The sequence below is a fragment of the Vulpes lagopus genome, chromosome 10 (assembly GCF_018345385.1).
Source record: "Vulpes lagopus strain Blue_001 chromosome 10, ASM1834538v1, whole genome shotgun sequence".
NCBI lineage: Eukaryota > Metazoa > Chordata > Mammalia > Carnivora > Canidae > Vulpes > Vulpes lagopus.
Window position 1 is genome coordinate 58,516,619 of NC_054833.1, and position 23,475 is coordinate 58,540,093.

Consider the following 23,475-nt stretch of genomic DNA (forward strand, 5'->3'; position numbering starts at 1 on the left):
CAGGAAGATTCAGTCCACCGTGCCCCATATCCATGCAAAGACCTGGAATGGTTCGTGGGGGAGGCTGGGTGTGGCAGTTTGAAGGTGATTTGGGAAACACAGCAGACGAAGAAATAGGCACTTAAGTGTGGTGCCTTCGGGCCCGAGGCCATGGCGCTCTTGGTCAATCCCACTACTGAGGGAGTGGGGCCACCCCCATGGAGCCAGAAGTGAGCCATGCATTGACAGTTGAGAAGCTGACATTCCACTACCCAGGCATCTGGTGGCTTTTTTTTAAGGTTTTTTTTTTCTTTAAAATTATATTTTATTGTGATAAGAATACCTAACATGAGATTTACACTCTAAACAATTTTTTTGTTACAATCATTATTTTTATTCTTTCAGCAAACAAGGTTTTCTAAGATTTTATTTATTCAAGAGAAACACAGAGAGAGAGGTAGAGACACAGGCAGAGGGAGACGCAGGCTCCCCACAGGGAGCCTGATGCGGGACTTGATCCCAGGACCCCAGGATCATGCCCTGAACCAAAGGCAGATGCTCAACCGCTGAACCACCCAGGCACCCCTATCTTGTGGCCCTCCACCCATGGAGCCAGCCGGGTCTGGCCCTTTTAAGCTACATAAATCTCCAAGGGTTCTCCAAGACCTTGGCCAGGGGACTTGGTCTTGAGCAATAACTTTGAATATGAAAAAGACAGGGCAGCCCAGGTGGCTCAGTGGTTGAGCGTCTGCCTTTGGCTCAGGTTGTGTTCTTGGGATCCTGGGATCAAGTTCCACTTCACACTCCCCACAGGGAGCCTGCTTCTCCCTCTGCCTGTGTCTCTGCCTCTCTCTCTCTCTCTCTCTCTCTCTCTCTCTCTCTCATGAATAAACAAATAAAATATTTTTTAAAAGAAAAAGACAGGTCACCTTAGTTGTCCTCCAAGCTGGTGAAGCCAGTCATGTGGACAGCAGTACAGGTGCTTTGTCTCCCCTCCTCAATAGCATGATGCAGAAAAGCACTAAAAGTGTCGAGAGGGAGAGAAGAGCCAGGCTTCCAATTTGGTTTCCAACGGGCTAGAGCCAAATCGTCTTGGTCAAGTCATTTAACCTCTAAGACTCAGTGTCTATGTCTGTAAAATCACAATCATCTCACCTACCCTGTAGGGCCATTGTGAGGATTGTGAGAGTGTGTATATAAAATACCGAGCACCTAATAGACCCTCAGTAGGTGAATTGCTGCCTTCCATGAAGACAGGCACTGGGGCGCCCGGATGGCTCAGTTGGTTACGCGTCCAACTCTTGATTTCGGCTCAGGTCATGTCATGATCTCAGGGTCCCGGAAGTGAGCTCCATATCAGGCTCCATGCTCAGCACGGAGTCTGCTTGTCCCTCTCTTGCTCTCTCTTTCTCTTTCAAGTAGACGGATAAAATTAAAAAAAAAAAAAAAAGACAAGCACCATATTGTGTTGTAGAATCTCAATGGGACCACATATAATTCAGCAGACAGTAAGGCCCCAGCAAAGGCTCATTGGTTTGATACTTAGATTCCCCCATAGTAACACACCCTCAGAATGGAAGCACACATCCCACAGACTTGGGGCCTACAGGTTGTTGAGCACTGACAGAATGAGAGGCGTATTCTCTCGGCCTTGCCCTTGCCCTCATCTTGGCCTGGAGGCCACATCTGCATACTCACTATCCCAGATGACACATCTTCTCACACCTCCTGCCCAGTTGTGGCTGTGTGGTTGCTCCATCCTTGCTCTTTCTCATTCACACTAAGGCCATGAGGGGAATCCATGCCCCTATGGTGTCCTGCAGCTTCCTTGGGTCCTCCCTGGGGGCCCCCCCCAGTCGGCTTGCCAAAACTCACCACTTTGGCCCTGTCCCCTTCACCACTGGTTGATGTGTCCAGAGTCTTTCAAAAATATTTTCTTTAAAGCTTCAAAATAAGTTGTATAGACTGCATTTGAATTTCTTCTACAAACCCCCATCATATTTTGTACCTACTCTTTAAAGTCTGTCACATTCTGCCTTGGATTAGCTTTTTTGTGCATTTGTCTTCCAATTTGGTTTCCAAATTCTTTCTCTTTCTTTCTTTCTTTCTTTCTTTCTTTCTTTCTTTCTTTCTTTCTTTCTTTCCTTTCTTTCCTTCCTTTAGTTTAAATTCAATTTGCCAGCATACAGTATAACACCCAGTGCTCATCTCATCACATGCCCTCCTTAATGCCCATCTTAAATACCTAAAATAAATTATTTTTAAAAATTACCACTCACATCAAGATACCAAACAGTCTGCATATGAATGCGTTATTTACCAAAGATTCTTAAGTGCTACATCCTACACTGTGTTGTATACTTTGTTATAGCTTAAATTCTGATAAAAATGTTGCTTCCTACTTCAATTTCTATGACTTAAAGGTTTTCATTATCTTTAAACTCCTTTAATCCTTTGTTTTATACAAATGTGAAGATCACATTTCAAGTTCAGAGAGTCATTTTTGACCCAACTGGAATTATCCCTTCCCCCCACTCTCCTCCCATTAACGTGTATTTCTGTCCAGGTGTAATTGACTTATGACATATTAGTCAGGTGTGCAATGTCAGGGATCAATATTTGTAGGCCTTGCAAAGTGATCACTACAATAAATCTAGCTAACATCTATCACCATCCATAGCACCAAAAATGTCTTTCTTGCGATGAGACCTTATAAGATCTGCTCCATTCACCATTTTCAAATACTCCACACAGAATTATTAACTACTGTCATCATGCTGTGCATCTCATCTCCTCGACTTACTTATTTTGTAACTGGAAGTCTGTATCTTTTGACCCCTTTTACACATTTCACCAACTACCTACCCCACCTCTGGCGACCACCCATCTGTCCTCTGTATCCACGAGCTCATGAGCTCCTTTTTGTTTGTTTTTTAGATCTTACAAATAAGGGACGTTATACTGTGTCTTTTTTTGTTTTCCCCTTTTTTTTTTTGTATTTGTCTTTTTCCTGTCTGACTTTCTCCCCTCGATGTAATGCCTTCAAGTTCCAGCCATGTTTTCACAAATGACAAGATCAAAAGTCTTCATTGATTTGAGGACATAACTTTTGTTTCTTAAACACAGAGCTGAATGATTTACGAAAAATACAAACTTCCACAGTGGAAATGATGATGGGCTGGTTTTTAATGTCTGTGCAGTTGTACTTTTGATGTGGAATTTCTGTTCTAAGTATTCATAACAGGTTATAACAGGTTAATTTGGTGTTAAATGTGTTCCTCACAGTCCCCAAACCCAGAAAGTGCTGATAAAGGAAGAGTTCATTTGTTCCTAAAACAAACCTAAGTTTGTATTGTACCAGTGGGAACATGACCCTTTGGGTTTTTTTGAGGTCCTTCAATGTTTGCAGTAAAAATACAATTAATCAGTGCTCCAAAATGGCCTGTTTGTTTAAGGATTTAGCACCTCCCTTGAGCAACAAACCTTATTGTTTAATTGAGAACCGTCCTCTTGATAAAGGACATTAGAATATCTTGATTTCATTCCTGAACAGTATCCAAGACAAAGAACACAAGTTGTAAAATTAAAAAAAGAAAATGTTACTGTCCAACTGGATTGAATTTTATTTATTTATTTTTTTTGGATTGAATTTTAAAGAACTAATTTGGTGTGTTCTGTTTGTGAATGATTCTCTTTTTCTGCACAAAAGCCGAAATCGCGGCCCTGCTGTGGCAGCTGGTGGGAGCACCTGGTGGTCACGGCTGCCAGGGGAGCCTTTGGCCCCAGCGGGGACAAAAAAGCCTGGAAAAGAAGAAAGAGCATGACACAATCCGAACCAAAGTTAAAAGCTGCCCAGTGAACTTTTGCTCCTTTCACCCAGGCATGTCGGTACAGAAAAACAAACCACTAAAAATACAACAAAAGCTCGTTTGATGGTGAGGACTGTCCTCCACCTTCTGTTGAGGCAGAGTGGTTTTCCACCAGAGGAAGGAATCAGCAGGGGTGGCCCCGAGGGGTCCTAAGAGGGCAGGGACAAGCTTCATGGGCAACACTCTGAATGGGTGTCACTGTTCAAAGCACAGATACCATCGCTCGCCACCCTTCTCTGCCAAAGCTGACCCACGAGAAATTTAATCAATTGAGATTCCAAAACCAGAATTCCTTAGTTCCACTCTTGCCGGATGTGATCCTCGCTTGTGGGATTTGATGACTTCATCCTAATTCGTACGCCCAGGAATTTTATTGGCAGATTTGGATATTCTTGCGGCATGGCAGATCTTCCCAGGCGACCGTGTATTTTATGGGCATCCACACTGAGGAGAAGCAATCCTCATTTCAAGGGCTGCCGTAAGCACGTACCACCACAGAGGGCCAGACAAGCAGAGATGTAACTCCTCTTGGTCCTGGAGGCTGGAAGTCCAGGATCACAGTGTCCTCCACAGGGCTGGCTCCCTCTGAGGGCTGTGAGGAAGGCTGGCTTCCAGACCTCTCTCCCCAGCTCCAGGGCAGTGGTCTCTCCCCGTGCCTCCACATCATCTTCACTCTTGTGTATCTACATCCAGATTTCTACCACAGTTTAGCCAGGTGGGTGACTGGCATGGACTATTTATATAATTTTTTTATCAACCTTTGCAATTGTACTGCATTAATTAAAATAATGTGGAGATTTTTCCTCTTTTTCCATGCCCCAAACAGTATCTAAAAATCTCCTCTGTTAGAATTTTTTGTGACATCGACAAAGTCTGAACCTTTGGGGGAAGCTAGCGACTCTTTGAAAACTTTTTTGTATTTCTTTTCTAAAAACCTCTACTTACATCTTCTCTCTTCTGGGATCTTTCTTTTTTAAAAGATTTTATTTATTTATTCATGAGACACACAGAGAGAGAGAGGCAGAGACACAGGCAGAGGGAGAAGCAGGCTCCCTGCGGGGAGCCTGAGGTGGAACTCGATCCCAGGACCCCAAGAACACAACCTGAGCCAAAGGCAGATGCTCAACCACTGAGCCACCAAGGTACCCCTCTTCTGGGATCTTTCTGATAAATAATATCCTCTTAGAAAATGATCCAGCTTTTCAAATTTGGTGTTTTGTTTTTTTTAATGAATGATGAATGAATTAGCTTATATCCTCAACTTTATTCCTTCCATCTCCCAATCCTACCACCAAACTTTTGTGTTATTTCTGTGATAAATATAGTCTATATTTACCACCCTCCTTTTACCAAAATGTATCCAGTTATTCCTTAGTTGATCCAAATTCATCCTCTAGTAATCTCTTCAAGAATTGCTCATGAGGGATGCCTGGGTGGCTCATCGGTGTCTCTGCCTCTCTCTGTGTGTCTCTCATGAATAAATAAAGAAAATCTTTTTAAAAAGAGCTCATGAAACCATTCTCAAATCATGCATGTCCAAAACTGCCTAAGGTTTTGAGAATTAGAAGATAAGCCACAGATTGGGGGTGGGGAATTTGCAAAACATATATATGATAAATGACTTCTATTCAAAATTTACAGAGCGTTAGGGTGCCTGGCTGGCTCAGTCAGTGGAGCATACAACTCTTGATCTCAGGGGTTGTAAGTTCAAGCCCCACATTGGATGTAGAGATTACTTAAAAATAAAATCTTAAAAAAAATTTACAAAGAGCTCCTAAAATTCAACAATAAGAAAATAAACAACCCAACTGGAAAATGGGCAAAACATCTGAACAGTCACCTCACCAAAGACATATGGACATCAGGCAAGCATATGAAAAGATGCTCAACATCCTATATCAGAAGGGCACTTAAAACACCAGTGGGACACTACTGCACACCTATCCGAATGGCTAAAATCCACAACACCGACAACAGAGGCTGGCAAGGGTGGGAAGTAATAGAAGCTCTGGTTCACCGCCACTGGGAATGAAGTGTCCCACCATTATGAAAGACAACTTGGCCATTTCTTACAAAGCTAAACGTAGACTTACCATATCCAGCAATCACACTCCTAGGTATTTGTCCAAATGAATTGAAGACGTATGTCCACACAATAACCTGTACATGAATATCTGTAGCAGCTTTACTCATAATTTCCCCAAATTGGAAGCAACCAAGATGTCCCTTAAGAGGTGAAAGGATAAGCAAACTGAGGTGCTTCCACACAATGGAATTTGTTTTAATGAGCTATTAAGCTACCTAAGAACATGGAAGAAATTTAAATGCATATTGCTAAGTGAAAGAAGCCACACTGGAAAAGCTACACACCATAGGGTTACAACTATATGATATTTTGGAAAAAAAAAAAAAAAAGCAAAACTATTTTGAGGCAGCAAAAAGATCAGTGGTTGCCAGGAGGAGGAGGGGGAAGGAGGATGGAAAACTGGCCTTCTCATAAAATACTGACTTCACCTTCTTTCCTTGAGAATCGTGGGCCACCTCTGCTGGAGTTTGCTGTGGATCTGTGGACATGCAAGGCTGGCCCGATCTTTATCCCCTTGTAAGTGGCTTGACCCTTTATTTTTTTTCCTGGCTGCTCAAAAAATTCTTTATTTTTAAAATTCAATATGCTTGATCCATTTTCCTTGGCATAGAGTTTTCTCTTTCAATATATGGATTCATCTAAGGAAAATTTCTTGAGTTATTTATTGAAATGTATGTATGTTCTATCAATTCTTTGGGATTTCTTCTTCAGAGATTCCAACTATGTGTGTATTAGACTTCTTTGCATGTCATACATAAAATATATGACATGTCTGTGTATAGTATAGAGATGCATTACATATTTTATATATATATAACTTTTCTCATTATTTTTAGTTCTACATTTATTCCCACTTCATTTGCTCACTTTCATCCCATTTGTCATGTCCTGTATAGTGTATTCCACAATGTCTGTCCCCCTCATACTCCTTTCACTGCATTTTTATTTATCTGTGATGTTCATCTCTCATTTCTATTTTTTTTAAGATTTTATTTATTTATTTGAGAGAGAGGGAGAGCAAAAGCAGGGGGAGCTGGGGGGGGTGCAGAAGGAGAAGCAGGCTCCCTGCTGAGCTAAGAGTCCCACGTGGGACTGGATCCCAGAACCCTGAGGTCACGACCTGAACCCAAGGCAGACACTCAATTGACGGAGCCCCCCAGGTGCTCCTCACCCCTCATTTCTTTGTGCAATTCAACCAGTTCTCATGTCATGTCTCCTGTTGTCCCATAATCTCTTCTCTTGCATTTCAGCCTTATGACCTCCTCTCATCAGGCTGCTCGCTTAACTAATGTGCCTAGTGTCTGGTCACCGTCTTCACCTGCTCCATGGCAACATTTTTTCTGGTGGCTGTTTTTCATCTAACTGTAAGTTTAATGGCTATTCTCCACACCCGTCTCTCTGGGCATCTCTCAGCAAGGCTGCGCCACAGGCGCTTAGACTATCACGGAATGGGTTGGATTGTCCTGGGCCAACTAATGGCACAGCAGCCTCCCCAGTATCTCAGCCCAGACTCTCCATGGGATTATTTTTTTAACATTTTATTTATTTATATTTAAAGAGACAGTGTGTGTGTGCTTGTGGTGGAAGGGGGGTGGGGGCATCAGGCAGAGAGAGAAGAAGAGAAACAGACTCACTGCTGAGCACAGAGCCCCACGCAGAGCTCGATCTCACAACCCTGAGATCATGACCTGAGCCTAAGTCAAGACCTGGACGCTTAACGCACTGGGCCACCCAGTCACCCCTCAAGTGTAGGGTTTCTTGTGAGATCCTAAGCCCACCGCTTCACTGCACAGACGATGAGCAGAGTGATGCTGCCAGCCAGCCTTGCTCCCTGCAGGCCCTGCTCATGCTTTACCCCAGGGAAACACAGAACGACCCTGACCCCTCCAGGAAGGGTTTCAGGCACCCTGAAAGCTGCAGCTCCTACCCCCACTTGCCATGTCCCCATTTCCCTTTCTCCTAATCCCAGGTTCCACCTTGTCCAATTGTGGAGTTTATACATATCTCTGAAAATGGAATTTCTCCTTCTTCTTCTCCTTCTTCTTCTTCTTCTTCTTCTTCTTCTTCTTCTTCTTCTTCTTCTTCCTCCTCCTCCTCCTCCTCCTCCTCCTCCTCCTCCTCCTCCTCCTCCTCCTCCTCCTCCTTCTTCTTCTTCTTCTTCTTCTTCTTCTTCTTCTTCTTCTTCTTTTTAATTTCCATTCTCTTCACTCCTTTTATATACTTTTCCCAGCTCCATCCTTGCCCTGCCAGGCTTGGGTCTTACCAAGTCTGTAAATTCTTGTTGCTCCCGTCACTGTGACACGGGGAGTTCTGACAGATGTGGGAAGTCGCTGCACTCTCTGCTAACCCTGTCCTCTTGCACCTGGTTTCTCCAAGTCCCGCTGCCCCAGCCTGGCACCTTGTCCCACAACAGGAGCACAAAATAGGCATAAAGAGCCAGGCCACCTCCCTGCCCTGAGGCTCTTATTTTATAGATCTTGGTTGATTTCCATAACTGACCATTTGGGCCACTTTGCCTTTTGTCTTGCCTGGGCTTTAAATTCTCTTTAATGTTTTAAATTCACCAACAGAATGAGCCTGCAAAGCCCCAGGCCCCCACCCTCGACCCCAATAAAAGCCACTGGCTGCACATGCTCTCACTGCACCTGCCACCTCACTGTGGGGCTCCAAGTGCCCTGTAAAGTTTACAGGTCTTATTTTTTTTTAAGATTTTTTTTTTTTGACAGAGAGGTACGGACAGAGCATGCACAAGCAGGGGGAGCCACAGGCAGAGAGATAAGCAGGCTCCCCATAGAGCAGGGAGCCCTCCGCGGGGCTCGATCCCAGGATCCCAGGATCACAACCCGACCTGCAGGCAGAGGCCCACCAACTGAGTCACCCAGGTGCCCCGTTCCCAGGTCTTTGGTAAGCGATAAATCTTTTTTTTTTTTTTTTTCAAGATTCCCAATGGTCATTCCCAAAGGGTGTCTTGTAATCATACCACGAGGGCCAGGCCAGTCATAACATTGGTTTGAAAAGGGCACCCATCAATAATTGCAAGTGGCATGTGGTCAGCAGAGCGGGTGTCTAATGTGGGAATGTGGGTGTGACTCGGGACGGAGAGGACGTGCATGGATGCAGAGAGCCTGGCCCCTGGAGCGGGCAGATGGGTGACAAGGGAACGAAAGTACAACCAAGCCATGTGAGCCCCTACGATGTCCTCGAGGGACAAGCTCCCCCCAAGCCCTCCACCCCATGGCCATGACCAGTCAGGGAGACTCTGGGGGGAATCTGGAACCGCTGGGCCTTGCAGATTTGCTAAGAAGCAGCGGTGCCCAGGCAGGAATCCAGGCCTTCTGCAGAGGTATGACCACCCCACTGTGCTTTAGGCACGTCCCTGGATGGCACACGGGTTTCATTCCCCAGGGGGGTAGACAGTTGGCCGCGAGAGCCATGGGAGGCAGATATTTTTCCCCTTCAGTTTGCAATTCATACTGGAAACGTCCACGTCCACTGTCAGTGAGGAGAGAAGGATGCCCTGAAAATCCCCCAAAGCAACCGGCTACTTAATGAAAACAGGAAAACAGGGGTGCCTGGGTGGCTCAGTGGTTGAGCGCCTACCATCAGCTCAGGTCGTGATCCCAAGGTCCCGCATCGGGCTCCCCGCAGGGAGCCTGCTTCTCCCTCTGCCTATGTCTCTGCCTCTCTCTGTGTGTCTCTCATAAATAAAATAAAATAAAATAAAATAAAATAAAATAAAATAAAATAAAATAAAATAAAATAAAATAAAATAAAAAAATAAAATGGATGACAATGACATATTCCAGTGTCTTGGTGTCTACTTTCCTTCTCCACTGGTTTGAGATTGTGGGAGGGGTTCATGTTTACCTGTTAATTATTATCATCCTGCTGAAAATGGCAACATAAGCACCAGAATTGAAAAATCTGAACATAGAATAAATTTATGCTACAGGGATGCGCTGTGCTGAAGTCACTGGTTTCGTGGAAGGTCATGAGGGAAAACCAACCGGCAGGAATACTTTATGGAGCAGTCAGACTTCCCGAATCCTGCAGAGGCATCGAGATATAATCCGCGGGCTATTTTCCGTCTTACAGGTGGAGCACATTCCATGCTATTTCGAAAGAGTTTATTTATGGTAAAACATGTGACTTTGGGGGGAGGGGTTGAAGCTCTCTGGTTCTTATTTTATAGAAAAGGTTTTCAGCTTTGAAATTTGAAGTGTTCTTCACCTCCTGTTAAAACATCAGGGGTAGCAGGGCGCCTCTGTACCCACGCTACCGCAGGTTATCCCGTTGATACGAAATGCCTCATTCAACCAGATTTTTTGAGAACTATTGTTCCAGCCACGCAGAATCAAGAAAGATACCACATAAGAAATAAATGATTTCCATCATCAAATTTCTTTTTAAATCTGACAAGGTCAGTGAATGGGAGAGACACCGTCCCCCCCAACCATTCACCACATCTTTTCTTCTCCAATTTGAAACCCCCCCTTCATGATTAAAGGAAAACTCTTGTTTCCTCTACTCATAGCACTTTGGACACCAAATTTAGGGGATGGGAAGAGGTTCCCACACCAACCAATTTTCCAACTTTACAGACACCAACTGAGTATCTGGCAGTTTGGTTATGACCCCAACTACCCAGAGTTAGCTCAGACCCCACAGGTAAGTGCTCAGTCCCACAGGACTGCCTTCCCTCCAGTTCAGATGCCATCTGCACCCCCAGATGGTCACCTGCATGTCTGACCAACCAGCTCTAAGTCAGGTGTGCCCATGAGCCACCTCCTCAGACTTGTGATCATTTGCTCTAAGGGCTCACAAAGAAAACACTCATGTGTACCGGTTTGTTATAAAGGATATGATTAAGGACACAGATGAACAGCCAAATGAAGAGGAATCTAAGGAGGCGTCACAAGCGCAGGGGTTTGGAGTGCTACCACTCTCCTCGCACATGAAGGTGTTCTCTGACCCAAAAGCTCTCTGAACCCCCTAATGGAGAGATTATATATATATATATATATATATATATATATATATATATATATATATATATTTGAAAGAGAGAGAGAGCAGGGGAGAAGGGCAGAGGGAGAGGGAGTAGCAGATCCCTGCAGAGCAGGGAGCCCAATGCGGGACTCGATCCCAGGATACTGGGATCATGACCTAAGCCGAAGGCAGACACTTCACCAACTGAGCGCCCTGGGCATCCTTGTAGAGACTTTTACGGAAGCTTCATGACATAGACATGACCAATTTTTATCTCAATCTCCATGGAGGACAAGGGGGGCTGACAATCCCAAGTTTCTAATCATGGCTTGGTCTTTGGGGTGACCAGCTTCCAACCTGAAGCTCTGCAGGAAACCACCAGGGTCACCTCATTAGAACGAAAGATGCTCCTATTGCCAAAGAGATGCCAAAGGATTCAGGGTGTCAAGAACTGGGGACAGAGACCAAATACATATTTCTGATTGTGTCCCAACTAGCTACTAAATTCTTATGTATATATTTTGATGCAATGGACATCCGACGTTTGGTTGGCCCACCCCCCTCCAACCCCATGCCCCAGTCACCGTATTCCTGTGATCTCTCCCCTCCTTCCCATGGGGGGTCATCGAAGAAGCCAGGTCATGACATGCCCCTGCCCTGGCTCCAGTTTATTAGCACGGTGTTAGCAGACCCAGCGAGAGCCAGTCCATGTCTTCCATCCATGGGAGTTTGGACAAGGGGAAAGAAGGAGACAGAGAGAGAGAGAGGGTGCTATAGGGATGTGGACTGAAACACGGAGAAGCAGGTCTGTGGTAGGAGAAACAACGAGGCTGGACTTCTGGAAGGAGCAGGGCGCCGGCCCCCAACTGGACTGCCAGAGGCCCCATGAGCTGCTACTCCACCCACCGAGACCCTCCTCGCTGTGCCTGAGCTCGTGCCCTCTGGGTTCCTGCCACAGACAAAACAGCCCCAGTTAATTCTCTGGATCCAGGTCTGGGGTCTGTTCCTTGTCACTGATCCATCTCCTCGTTCCTGGGCCAGGGCCATGTATGCTTTCACCACTTACTTTACAATTTAATATATGGTAGGACAAGCCCCGCGATTATCGTTCTTACAATTTTCTGCTGGCTATTCTCACATATTTTATGCTTCCTGATAAATTTAGAATCTTGGTGTCCAATTGCAAAAAAAAAAAATTGCATAAGAATTTGGATTCATAAAACCTTGAATCTCTTAGATTCATCTAGAGAAAATGGACATCCCTGGAACACTGGGACTCGGTCACCAGGAATAAGTTGGCTACATTCCAGGCTCTTCACGGCCTTTATGAGTTTCACAGCTGTTTTCACTCACAACTTGCACCTCTCCTAAGTTCATTTCTAGGCGTTTTGTGTATCAGCTGCTTCTGCGTGTCCTCGACCTGCTTTCTGGAGTTTGGGCACCGGGTCTCCTGGTAGACTTCCCTGGTGCCCCACATCCCATCCTCTTTGGGCCACCACGGGCGGGCCACCTCCTCCTGTGGGCAGCCAGCGACCACCACCGTGCCCTCCGTGCCTTCTCTTCCCAGGTCTCCTCCAGCCGCCCCCCTACTCCCCCTTACACCACCACACCCCATCCCCACCTGGGGGCCGGGACAGAGCCGGCCCAGGGCAGCTGCAGAGTCCCCAGGGCAGCTGCAGAGTCCCCACGCAGGGGGAAGGGGCTGGGGGAGACCTGCTCCCCTGCTTTTGCATCCACTGCTCTGTGCGAGTGGAGAGGCCAGGGAGCCCTCTCCTCCCCCCCACCCCCGCCTCACTTCCCTTGCTCCCCCACTGCTTTCTGGCACCCTCCGCCAGGAAAACCCAGGCCTGGCCCTCAAGCCTGTCTCCCACAATCTGCTTTGGGGACCTGCAAGCCAAGACAGGCCCCCATGGGGTCCTGACTCATCGTGACACAGTTGACTTTAGGGGAGAATCGCTGGAGTCAGCAGGTTGGTTTGCGGCTGCCAAGAGCCCCACGGCTAGGTCCACCTCCCACCCCCACCTCCCACCTCCACCTCCCATGTCCACAAGTCCACCTTCCTCCTCCCACCACTCTCCCCCCACCTCCACTTCCCACCTCCACCTCCCACCACCTTCTCCCACCTCCCACCTCCTTCCTCCCACCTCCCACCACCCTCCTCCCACCTCCCACCTCCACTTCCACACGGCTGGGACCCCGCAGCGTGTGTAGTCCACAGCCCATGGGGGTCCCCCACGTTGTCCCTGCAGGGGGTGGGAGTGAGCACCCTGGGAGAGCCCTCTTGGCCGCAGGGGGCGGGGCAAGGATGGCTAACCCAGTTGAGAGCCTCGCTGGGGGAGCTAGAACTCCAGGTGACAGCGGAGCGCGCGTGTGCGCCTGTGCGGGAGCAGGTGCGTGCGGTGTGCACGCGCCTGTGCCGGGCTCCCGAGTTCTCCAGCCTCTGGCGCCTTGCCCCTCCCCGAGATGCTCTAACAAGCATGTAACCCCCCCCACAAAACCGCAGCCCTCCACACACACACACACACACACACACACACACACACACACACACACCCCGCCTGCTTCCGGGCGAGATCCAACCCCAGCTCCTCCCTTTATTCCCGAAAACAGTTAGCTTGAGGCAGTGGAGAAGCAAGAAACAGTGCTGGAGAGGGGCCAGGGGATCCAGCGGGGATTTTTTTTTTGACGGGAAAGTCTTTGAACATGGAAAAGATCCATGAAGGGGGAGAGGAGAGGTTGAACACACCAGAGAAAAGCAACAATCACTGCTGTGAATTAAGGAAATATATAGCACTCGTGGGCTTTTTTTTTGTTGTTTTTTGGGGGTGTTGGGGGGTGTTGGGGGTTTTTTTGAGGGGGGGAGCTACATAGATGGGATTATATCGTATATATTGTGTTGCAGACTGAATTTTTAAAAAGAGTTTATTTATTTATTCATGAGAGACACAGGGAGAGAGGTAGAGACACAGGCAGAGGGAGAAGCAGGCTCCATGCTGGGAGTCCGATGCGGACTCAGTCCCAGGTCCAGCTTATTTCCTTTAAGACCTTAAAAGCATGATCCTCTCCTCTCCACTCCAACTATTATTACCCATTCACACCATCCACTCAAGACCCCACATGCTAGGAGAGTGAAACCTGTGGGCCTGGGTAGGGCTGACGTCATGCCCACCCCCAGCTACACAGAGCAGGGCGGGCAGGGAGGGTGTGACCCCTCTGGCTACTTGTGCCCCAAGTTTGCACATAATGAAGGATTCCCTAAAACACAGATGACAAATATTTACTACAATATCATTTCTCTGTTGGATTGGGGGGTTTTTTTGTTGTTGTTATTTTGTGGGAGTTCTTTATATTCTGGACATTAATCACTTGTTATAAATGTTGCAAATAGTGCATCCCAGTCCTCTGCTTGTTTCTAACTTTAGTGAGGTCAGCCTCTTTTTTCTTTTTCTTTTTTTTAAGATTTATTTGTTTATTAGTGGCTGAGCGTCTGCCCTGTGCTCAGGGTGTGATCCCAAGGTCCTGGGATCAAGTTCCACATCGGGCTCCCCACAGGAAGCCTGCTTCTCCCTCTGCCTGTGCTCTGCCTCTGTGTGTGTGTGTGTCTCTCATGAATAAATAGATAAAATCTTTTAAAAAATAAAAATAAAAAATAAACATTTTTGCACCTCTCTTTAAAAAAAGATTTATTTACTTATTAGAGAGACAGAGAGAAAGCAGGAGTGGAGGGCAAGGGCAGAGGGAGAGAATCTCAAGGAGACTCCTCGCTGAGCTCAGCGGCTAAAGGGGGCTGGATCTCACCACCTTGAGATCATGACCTGAGCGGAAACCAAGAGTTCATGGCTCAACTGACTGAGCCACTCAAGCACCCCGTCCCTCTTTTTTTTTTTTTTTTTGAGATTTTGTTTATTTTTAAGATATCTCTACATCCAATGTGAGGCTCGAACTCCCAACCTCGAGATCAAGAATCCCATGTTCCACCCACTGAGCCAGCCAGGCACCCCCAAAATGGTCCCTCTCCTATGTAGAAGCAAAATCTGATTTCCCCAGACTACACTTGTAACAAATCTATTATGTCCTATTTTTCAGTTGAGCCCTATCTTTAGGCCCTGCTGTTTTTGATTCCGCTCTAGTGAACAAAGTATGTACAAAAGTTGAGAGACTCATATGATGAACACCCACGAACCTCTCTCAGTCAGATTGGGTTCAAGGTCCTCTGAGAAGAACATTTCACAAGTGACTCTGCATGGCCCCCACTGCATCACAATGGGAGATGCCTAATGTCTGCAAATCAAATATATATATACACATATACATATATATACATATACATATATATACATATATATATATTCCACATTTTCCAATATTGGAAATTTTTCCAATATTTTTTATTCTCATTACTCACTCTGGATCCACCACCAGACGTAGCCTGGAAGGTCAGGGTCCTGGCCCCCGTGGGCTGCATCTCATCTCTCCCCATGAAGGATCCTAGCTGCACGGAGCCTGTGGGGCACCTGTACACTTCTCCTTCTGGACCAGATGTGAGGCTGGAGTGTCCCATCCTCTGCTGAGCCAGGCTCTCAGCTCTTGCCGCCTCGTGTAGATGTTTCCCTTCACCCTGGTGGCACCTGCTCTTCTCCAACCAGCGAACCCTGGAATGGGTTTTGACCTGCGCTGGAAAATGCACAGATCCTTGAAAATCATCTAGTACTGTGGCAGGTGTAGGCTGTTGCTTTTGATCTATGTGATTGTGTTCTAGAATATATCCTTTTTGCTTTTTCTCCTTCAGGGACTATATCAGGGCTCCCCGCATTGCTGTGTGTACACGTAGTTGCTGTTGGTTTGCTTTTTCCGTGAAATATGCTTCCGTTATGTTTTTCCAGCTTTATTGAGGTATGATCAACAGATAAAAATTATCTATATTTCAGGGGTACAGTGTGTTTTTGGTGTGCGGTGTGATGATTTTATCACATATGCATCGGGAAATGATTCCCACCAGCGAGCTAAGTAACATATTCGTCACCTCACAGTTACCATTTGTGTGGTAAGAACACTTGAGATCTCTACCATCTTAGCAAATTTCGAGCACGCAGCGCAGCATTATTAAGTACAATCACCATGCTGTACAGTAGAGACTCAGACCCCATCTTATAGTAAAACTTTGTATCCTTTGGGTGAGCCTGGGCAGTTCAGCGGGTTAAGCATCTGCTTTTGGCTCAGGCCCTGATCACAGGGTCTAGGGATCCATTCCCTGCTCCCCAGGGAGGCTGCTTCTCCCTCTCCCTCTGCCCCTCCTTCTGCTTGCACTCTCTCTCTCTCTCTCTCTCTCTCTCTCTCTTTCTCACTCTCAAATAATTACAATCTTTAAAAGTAAATAAATAAACCTTTGTGCCCTTCGCCTGGCATCTCCCCATTCCCCACCCCACCCCCAGCCCCTGGTAACCACCCTTCCACTCTCTGGTGCTCTTAGCTTGACTTTTTTTTCAAAACACAACAGTATTGGGATGCTGGGAGGCTCAGGAGTTGAGCGGCTGCCTTTGGCTCAGGGTGTGACCCCCAGGTCCTGGGATCAAGTCCCCCATTGGGCTCCCCGCGGGGAGGCTGCTTTCCCTCTGCCTATGTCTCTGCCTCTCTCTGTGTGTCTCCCATGAATAAATAAATAAAATCTTTAAACACACACAACAGTATTTGTCCTTCTCTGGCTGATTCCACGGAACATAACGCCCTCCCCGCTCATCACGTTCTCGCAAATGGCAGGAGCGCCTTCTTTTTTGCAGCTCAATCCTATTCCGCGGATTGTGTCCTCCGCATTCTCTTTCCCGGTTCCTTGGCCTGCAGACCCTTCCGTTGTTTGCTGAGAACGCTGTTGCGGTGAATGTGGGGGGTGATTACGCTTCTTTCAGATACATACCTAGAAGCGGATTGGTAGGTCTGGGGTGCGTGTTGAGGACCCCCACACCTCCGTGGTGTGTGCCCACTGGCTGCCCCGCAGTCACTGTTTCCAAGTCCGGGGTGGGGTGGGGGCAATATCGCCGCAGGCGCACATCTCACATCGCGCTTTGGGTGAGCACTGAGGTCATTTCCAGCTTGTTACCCATGGGCCCCACCGTGCACGTCTTCACCGGGTCCAGCGGACCAGCCGACCAGCGAGAGGACCTTTGGTATGTTTACCCAGAAGCAGACTTGCAGGGATGGGGCCAGATACACATTCCTAATTCCACTAAATACCTTGGAGAAGGGCTCTGGCGATGGGTGCTCCCGGGAGGAGGGAGGAGTGTGTGAGCTCCTCTCCCCATACCCACATCTTGCCAGCCCTTGACTTCATCTCTGATTCTTGTCAACCAGATGGCTGCTTGACAGTTTTCATCACATTACATCAGACTCTCTGCAGACTACCTCTCCCTACCCTTTGCTACTGCTAATGTAGGTTTCCTCCCCACCCCCACCCCCCCACCGCGGCCTCAGACTCCTGTGTCTTCTGTTTGTCCCTCCACCTCTACCATATACCCTGTTCCTCATCGTTGTTCTTTGGCCTCCCTCACCGAGCTGTATGGCTGCATGATCCCTTTCCATTCCAGTGGCAGCAGATGATCAGAGGGAGGAAGAGGAGGGAAGTGAGGATGTTAGCTCCTCCAGCTTCTCCCCCACCAACCAGCAGTGAGCTAGCTGCCTCCAGCCACCCGGAGTTATAACAGACGGACAGACACAAGTCCTGTTGGGGTTTGGGGCTCTTCTCTCTTCTCAGGTTCCTGGAGGTGCCAACAACTCCTCACTGCTGGGATCCCTGGGGCCCTGCCCTCTTTCTTGTGGCTTCCCTAACCCTGCTCATCCCTTCCTAAAATCATTCCTGTATTAAAATATCCTCTGGGAGCTCCTGGCTGGCCCAGTGGTGGAGCGTGCAACTATTGATCTTAGAGTTCTGGGTTCAAACCCCACATTGGGTGTAGAGATTAGAGATCACTTAAAAATAAAATCTTTTGGGGCACCTGGGTGGCTTAGTGGCTGAGCGACTACTTTTGGCTCAGGGTGTGACACCCCCCCACTCCGCTGGGTCCTGGGATCACAGGCTCTGCGCAGGGAGCCTGCTTCTCCCTCTGCCTGTGTCTCTGCCTCTCTCTCTGTCTCTCAGGAATAAATAAATAAAATATTTTAAAAATAAAAATAAAATATTTTACAAAAAAATCCTCCAATTACCCATTTCACATATGCCGTCTGTTTCTTGCTGGGTTACCTGATACATTGTCACTGAGCTGAAATGTTTCATTTTCATGCAATCAATTTCACCAAAATTGTTTTGGCTTTTTGCTATTTGCTTTAGAAGCAAATATGGATGGAGCAAATATTTTATGGATGAAGTCCTTCTGTACCCCTCTATAACGAGATTATCCTTCCTTCTTTTTTTTTTTTTTTCCTATTACTTCTGTATACTGTACTTTTACATTTTCTATTTAGGCCTTGAATCTATCCAGCGTCCAATTTTGTATGTGATGTTAGGTATGATGCGGGAAACAAAGGCAGAAGAGAAGTGATTAAATTTCCGTGCTCCTTACAGCCCACTGACCAGTCCTTGAATCAGGCAGGGGGCCTTCCTCCAGGGGCTCAGCGGCCTCCATGCTCACCCGTCACTCAGGGCAAAAGGCAACCTTAGCCCCACCCCCAGGACCCTGTGAATCTGCTTTATTTTTTTATTTTTATTTTTTGTGAGTCTGCTTTAACACAGAACAATTCCTTTAGAACCTTCCTTCCTCTCAAACCCCCAAGATCATGCCCCAGGCATCTGACCCACGGATGTACATCTGAAGGGTCTCATGCCTCAAGTTTTATTAGCCGGTAATAAATGGCCTTTCCCCGACAATAGCTGGTCCCCTCAGAGTCCCGGGAACCTTGCTTCCAAATTCCTCAGAGACTCAGGCTCTCCCTGACCCCCTCCCGACTTGAAAGTCTATAACGGGCCCTCCTTGTGACCCCGTGCAGCCCTTCCTGCCCACGGGTCCTGTCCCCAGTCTTTCATCAAACCATCTTTTTGGAGGCACCTGGGTGGCTCAGTGGTTGACCATCTGCCTTTGGCTCAGAGCGTGATCCCGGGGTCCCAGGATCGAGTCCCACATCGGGCTCCCCACAGGGAGCCTGCTTCTCCCTCTGCCTGTGTCTCTGCCTCTCTCTGTGTCTCTCAGGAACAAATAAAATTTCTAAAAATTAAAATTAAAATGTCCCATTGTACTCAAATAAAATACATACCCTGTGGTTGATGATTATTTTAATAAACCCCTGCCTTCTCTTCTGAAGGATTTTATTCTTTTTCCAGTTCTTTGAGCCAAAACTTAGCTCATTTCAATTTAGCCGTGTTTTTTTAGCAAACGGGATTAAGTCCATGTACTTTTCCTCCTGAGAACTGCTTTAGACAGTCCCACAACCTCAGTATGGAGTGCTCTCCTAGCTCATTTCTGAATTACCGGTCTCATTTTTATTTTCTGTTGTATCCAAAGTAATCCAGAAAGATGGTGAGATGTTTATATGCTGATGGATCTTTTTGTCTCTACTTTTGTGTTCATTCAGTATTTGTTGATGCTCCCATAAGTGCCTGCAAAGTCTTAATCTGTTCCTGTGTTCCTCCTGGGTTGTGGATTCTATTCATTTGGGGACTTCTTTTCCACCTTCTGGTTTTCTGGCTTTCTTCTCAGGTTTGGTGGTTCTCGGTGGTGGGCTCATCCTCCAAATTCATTGTATATGTTGTCTGCCTGTGGACACTGCCTCTGTCCACTGTAATGCATGTGACAGGCACCAATGAGTTTCATGCAAAGTTTTCTTTTTTTAAGATTTTATCTATTTATTCACAAGAGACACAGAGAGAGACAGAGACACAGGCAGAGGAACAAGCAGGCTCCTTGCAGGGAGCCCCATGCAGGACTAGATCCCAGGACCCCAGGGTCACGCCCTGAGCAGAAGGCAGATGCTCAACTGCTGAGCCCCCCAGGTGCCCCCATGCTAAGCTTTAGAAGTCCTGGACACCTGGGGTGATTCTGGTCCTAGGGGGATTGCACAGGTGCACTGGTCCTCAGTCCCAGGACACCTTTACAGGGGAGACCCAGAACAGGAGCCCTAACTCCCACACCTGTAAGTACCAAAGCCCCCTCATTCCTCTCCAGGCCACACCCCCTGCCCCCAGGCTTCCTTCCCACCCGCCCACTCCTGATTCCTAACGCAAAATAACCAGACAACAATGGCACGTTCAAATATTTCTGGGTTTTTTACTCTAAAAAAACGTGGACCATCACCTGCAAACCGTGGCAGGTGATATTGGATTCCATCTCCCCACCCCTCCAAACGTGAGTCTGCGAATCACAGAAGTCGTCCTGTCCCCTTCCCTTAAAATCCTGGATCAGCAATCCCAGAGGAGGTGGAGGAGGCCGCCCTCCCCGGGACGGGGGCGGGGGGATCACGGGGCAGGGGGAGGCACTGTGGAAATAAATTAGGGGAGAGGAGGCCCATAGGTGGCGGGGTCGCGCGCCGCCTCGCACACCCAGCGGTAGGGCCTCTGGCACACGTCGTCGTTCCAGCGGCCGTCGTCCGTGAAGTGCGCGCAGTCCTCGCCGCCCCCGAGCCCGTGCCCGTACCAGTCGTCTGGCTGCTCGGGCCTCCAGTTCCTGCGGATACCAGTGGATGTGCGCCTTCACCTCGGCCAAGCCTCCCCCGCCCCCTGGCGCCCCGGGTGGGGATGGGGGTGGGGTGGGAGTGGGGACCCGTGGGGCTGGGACGTGCACCGCCGGCGGGGGGCGGGGGCGGGGGCGGGGGCGGCGCACACTCACTTGAAGCCGGTCTCGTAGTCCGTCCCGTCCACCCACTTCCAGGGCCCACTCTGGTCCGTGAGGCCCATCCAGGTGTTCACGGGCCCCATGTGGTGCTGGATGAACTTCTGGGGAGAGGGGATGGGTGGTGGGCACCCCCCGGAGCAGCCAGCACCCCAGCACCGCCAGGCCCCCCTTACCTGCCTCCCCGAGCCCTGGGGCGCTCACCTGCTCCTCCCTGGAGTTGACGACCACCAGGTGCGCACTCTCCAGCTGGCAGTACTTGTCGGCCTCGGGCCAGGACTTCCCTGAGCGGGAGAACCAGTAGCAGCTGCCCTCGTACTCCAGCCAGTTGACGGGGCAGCAGGTCAGCGTGGAGCCTGGGGGGCAGGGGGGGAGCGGAGAGGCTGAGGCGCCTCCCGTGGGCAGGTGGGCGCCAGGGTGGGCGCCAGGGTGGGCGCCAGGGGCCTCGCCTCCTCACCGTTGCCATGGAGCGCCACAATCTGACAGCTCAGGCTTCGCAGGTCCGACACGAACTGCTTCACGTGCAGCAGCAGGTCCGAGTGATCTGGGGGCGCCCAAGGCAGGGGATGGGGACCAGCCACAGCCACAGCCAGGCCCTCGCTTTGGCCTGAGGGACCCCACCGCCCCTGCACACACCCCCTCTGACCTTCACTCAGATCCTTCTGCTGCTTCTCCAGCTGAGACTCCAGGGATTTCATCTTTCTGCCCACATTTCCTCCTGGGGAGACACTTGCTCAGTGCCCCCACATCCCTAGCGCCCCATGCACCCCCTCAGCCCCAGCCCCAAGCCCCCCTCACCCTGGCTGCTCAGAGCCTTGACTTCGACCTCCGTGCTTGCCGTGAAGTTGCTGAAAGTTTCCCTCAGAGCCTGCAGCTCCCCCCACAGCTTGGAGTCTGGACGGGAAAGAGTTGCAGAGAGCAAAACGAGGGGGCTGCGGGGGCCATCGCAGCAGCCAGCCCTCCCACCTTGCCACCGCAGGCCCCCCCAGGGCACTCACTCTGGGATCCGATGACGCAGACGACCACCAGCAGCAGGACACTGAGGCCCAGGGACAGCAGGAGGAGGCAGGGTCCAGAGCAGAGCCTCCTCAGGAGTGGCTGGGGGGCGGGTGGCACTGCAAGAAGCCCGGGTATGAGGATCCCTGGGACACACGGGCGGCTCTGGGGCCCCGGGCGGGAGCGGGGGGGGGGGGGGGGGGGGGGGGGGGGGGGAGTGGCGGGGGGGGGGGGGGGGAGCGGGCTAAGGCTCCCCCTCCTGGCCCAGGAGGAACCACAGAGATGAGGAAGGCTGGGGTAGGAGACCCTGAGGGGCAGGGCAGCTGTCGGTGGGCGCCCAGCGGGACCGCCCCGGCCCACCCAGGCCCTGGGCCGTTGCTGACACCTAGCGGCCACGCTGTGTCACCGGAGCTGCTGGACCTCCCCGGAGCTGAGGGCTGAGCCTGGGTGGGAGTGGGGGTGGCTGGGGTCACTCCCCCCACCAAAAGGCGGGAAAGAGGAAGAGGTTCCTTTCTCCCCCACCCCACGAATTCCCCTCCTCTGGCTGGGTGCTGGGAGAGAAGACGGAGTAGCTGGAGACCATCAAGGTGCTCCCACCTGGGGAGGCCTCCCCTGCAGCCCACCCCCCCCAGCCCATCCCTCAGGACCCTCCTGCTCAGCCCCAACAGCACCCCCGCAGGTGGGAGAGAGAAGGGGGGCTTGTTTCTGTTGGATGAAGGCCTCCTCCTTCTTGGATACTTTGTGCCTCGGCCTCCTCACAGAAGTCTGACCCCTTGACCCCCTGCACTAATGCTCACACACACTCACTCACATCAGGTGTTAGAGGAAAGGAGGGGGACCTCACCTCTCTGAGTCACTCCTGGGCCCCTGGACCCTCACCCTTCCCAAGCTCTGAGCAGTGGGTGACACGGCAGGGTCAGGAGGCACTTAGTGTCCCAGGACGCCTGCCCCAGAGAAAGGGACTCGGGCCCACAACCCACGGAGGGCACCTCCCCGAAGAGGGGCGGCTCAAACCATCCTCTTGTGCACAGGGCAGACCAGGGACCTGGCGGTCACAGAAGGAAGCAGGGGCTGAGGCAAGGGGGCAGTCCCATCACGCTCACCTTTCAGAGATGGAAGGAACCCTTACCTTGTCTGAGGTGATGGTCATTGTCCTCATTGTCCAGATGCTGAAGATCCTGATAGTCATTTGTCATGGTAGGGCTGGCTGGACCCGGGCCTAGGTCAAGGTTGGGGTTAGGGCTGGGACCGAACAGAGCCAGGGTGGGAGGTCCAGTCGGTCTCTAAGTGACCACTGGCTACAGGAAGACTTCCTTTCTCCTGTTCCCTGTTCGCTCCCAGGCTTGACATCCAAACTTTGTCCTCTGAAGTACTCCTGCCTGGCCCCCAGCCCAACCCGGCCCCTGCCTCTGCTTCCCCTTTTACTTGCTGATGGTCTTGAGGTCAGTTCCTGGATGCCTCAGTGCTGTGCAGATCGTAGCCTAAAAAGGAGGCTGAAGCCTGGAGACTTGGGGTGCTCCGATAGCCCTGGAGGATGGGAGGGGAGGGTGCAGGGCCCATACGAAGGCCCTGAGCGCTGCGCAGCTGCGTGTCTGTGTGTCCGTGTGTCTCAACACTCAGAACCTGGCATCCCCAGGGCCTGGGACTTTGGACAGTAAATAGAGGTGAAAAGGGATTTGGGACTCAGGGGATGTGTGTGGGGTAGGAGTGGGGGATGGGTCGCCATTGCTTCCCCCCCACCAGGGGG

The 23,475-nt window shown here is 49.6% G+C and overlaps 1 protein-coding gene across 2 annotated transcripts; it reads right to left on the reverse strand.

Annotated features, from left to right (window-relative positions):
* Positions 1-20,146: 20,146 nt before the first annotated feature.
* Positions 20,147-23,475, reverse strand: LOC121499302 (asialoglycoprotein receptor 1-like). 2 transcript variants are annotated; one of them, XM_041769817.1, is made up of 9 exons: positions 23,154-23,475; positions 22,858-22,947; positions 21,731-21,847; positions 21,531-21,626; positions 21,379-21,450; positions 21,190-21,276; positions 20,937-21,016; positions 20,730-20,836; positions 20,147-20,567 (listed from the first exon to the last, which is right to left on the reverse strand). In XM_041769817.1, the coding sequence occupies exons 2-9, from the start codon at positions 22,922-22,924 to the stop codon at positions 20,393-20,395; spliced, it is 801 nt and encodes a 266-aa protein (XP_041625751.1). In that variant the 5' UTR covers positions 22,925-22,947; positions 23,154-23,475; the 3' UTR covers positions 20,147-20,392. The 2 variants fall into 2 exon arrangements, with proteins under 2 accessions (XP_041625751.1, XP_041625750.1); XM_041769816.1 differs by having other exon boundaries at positions 20,937-21,088; positions 23,154-23,402.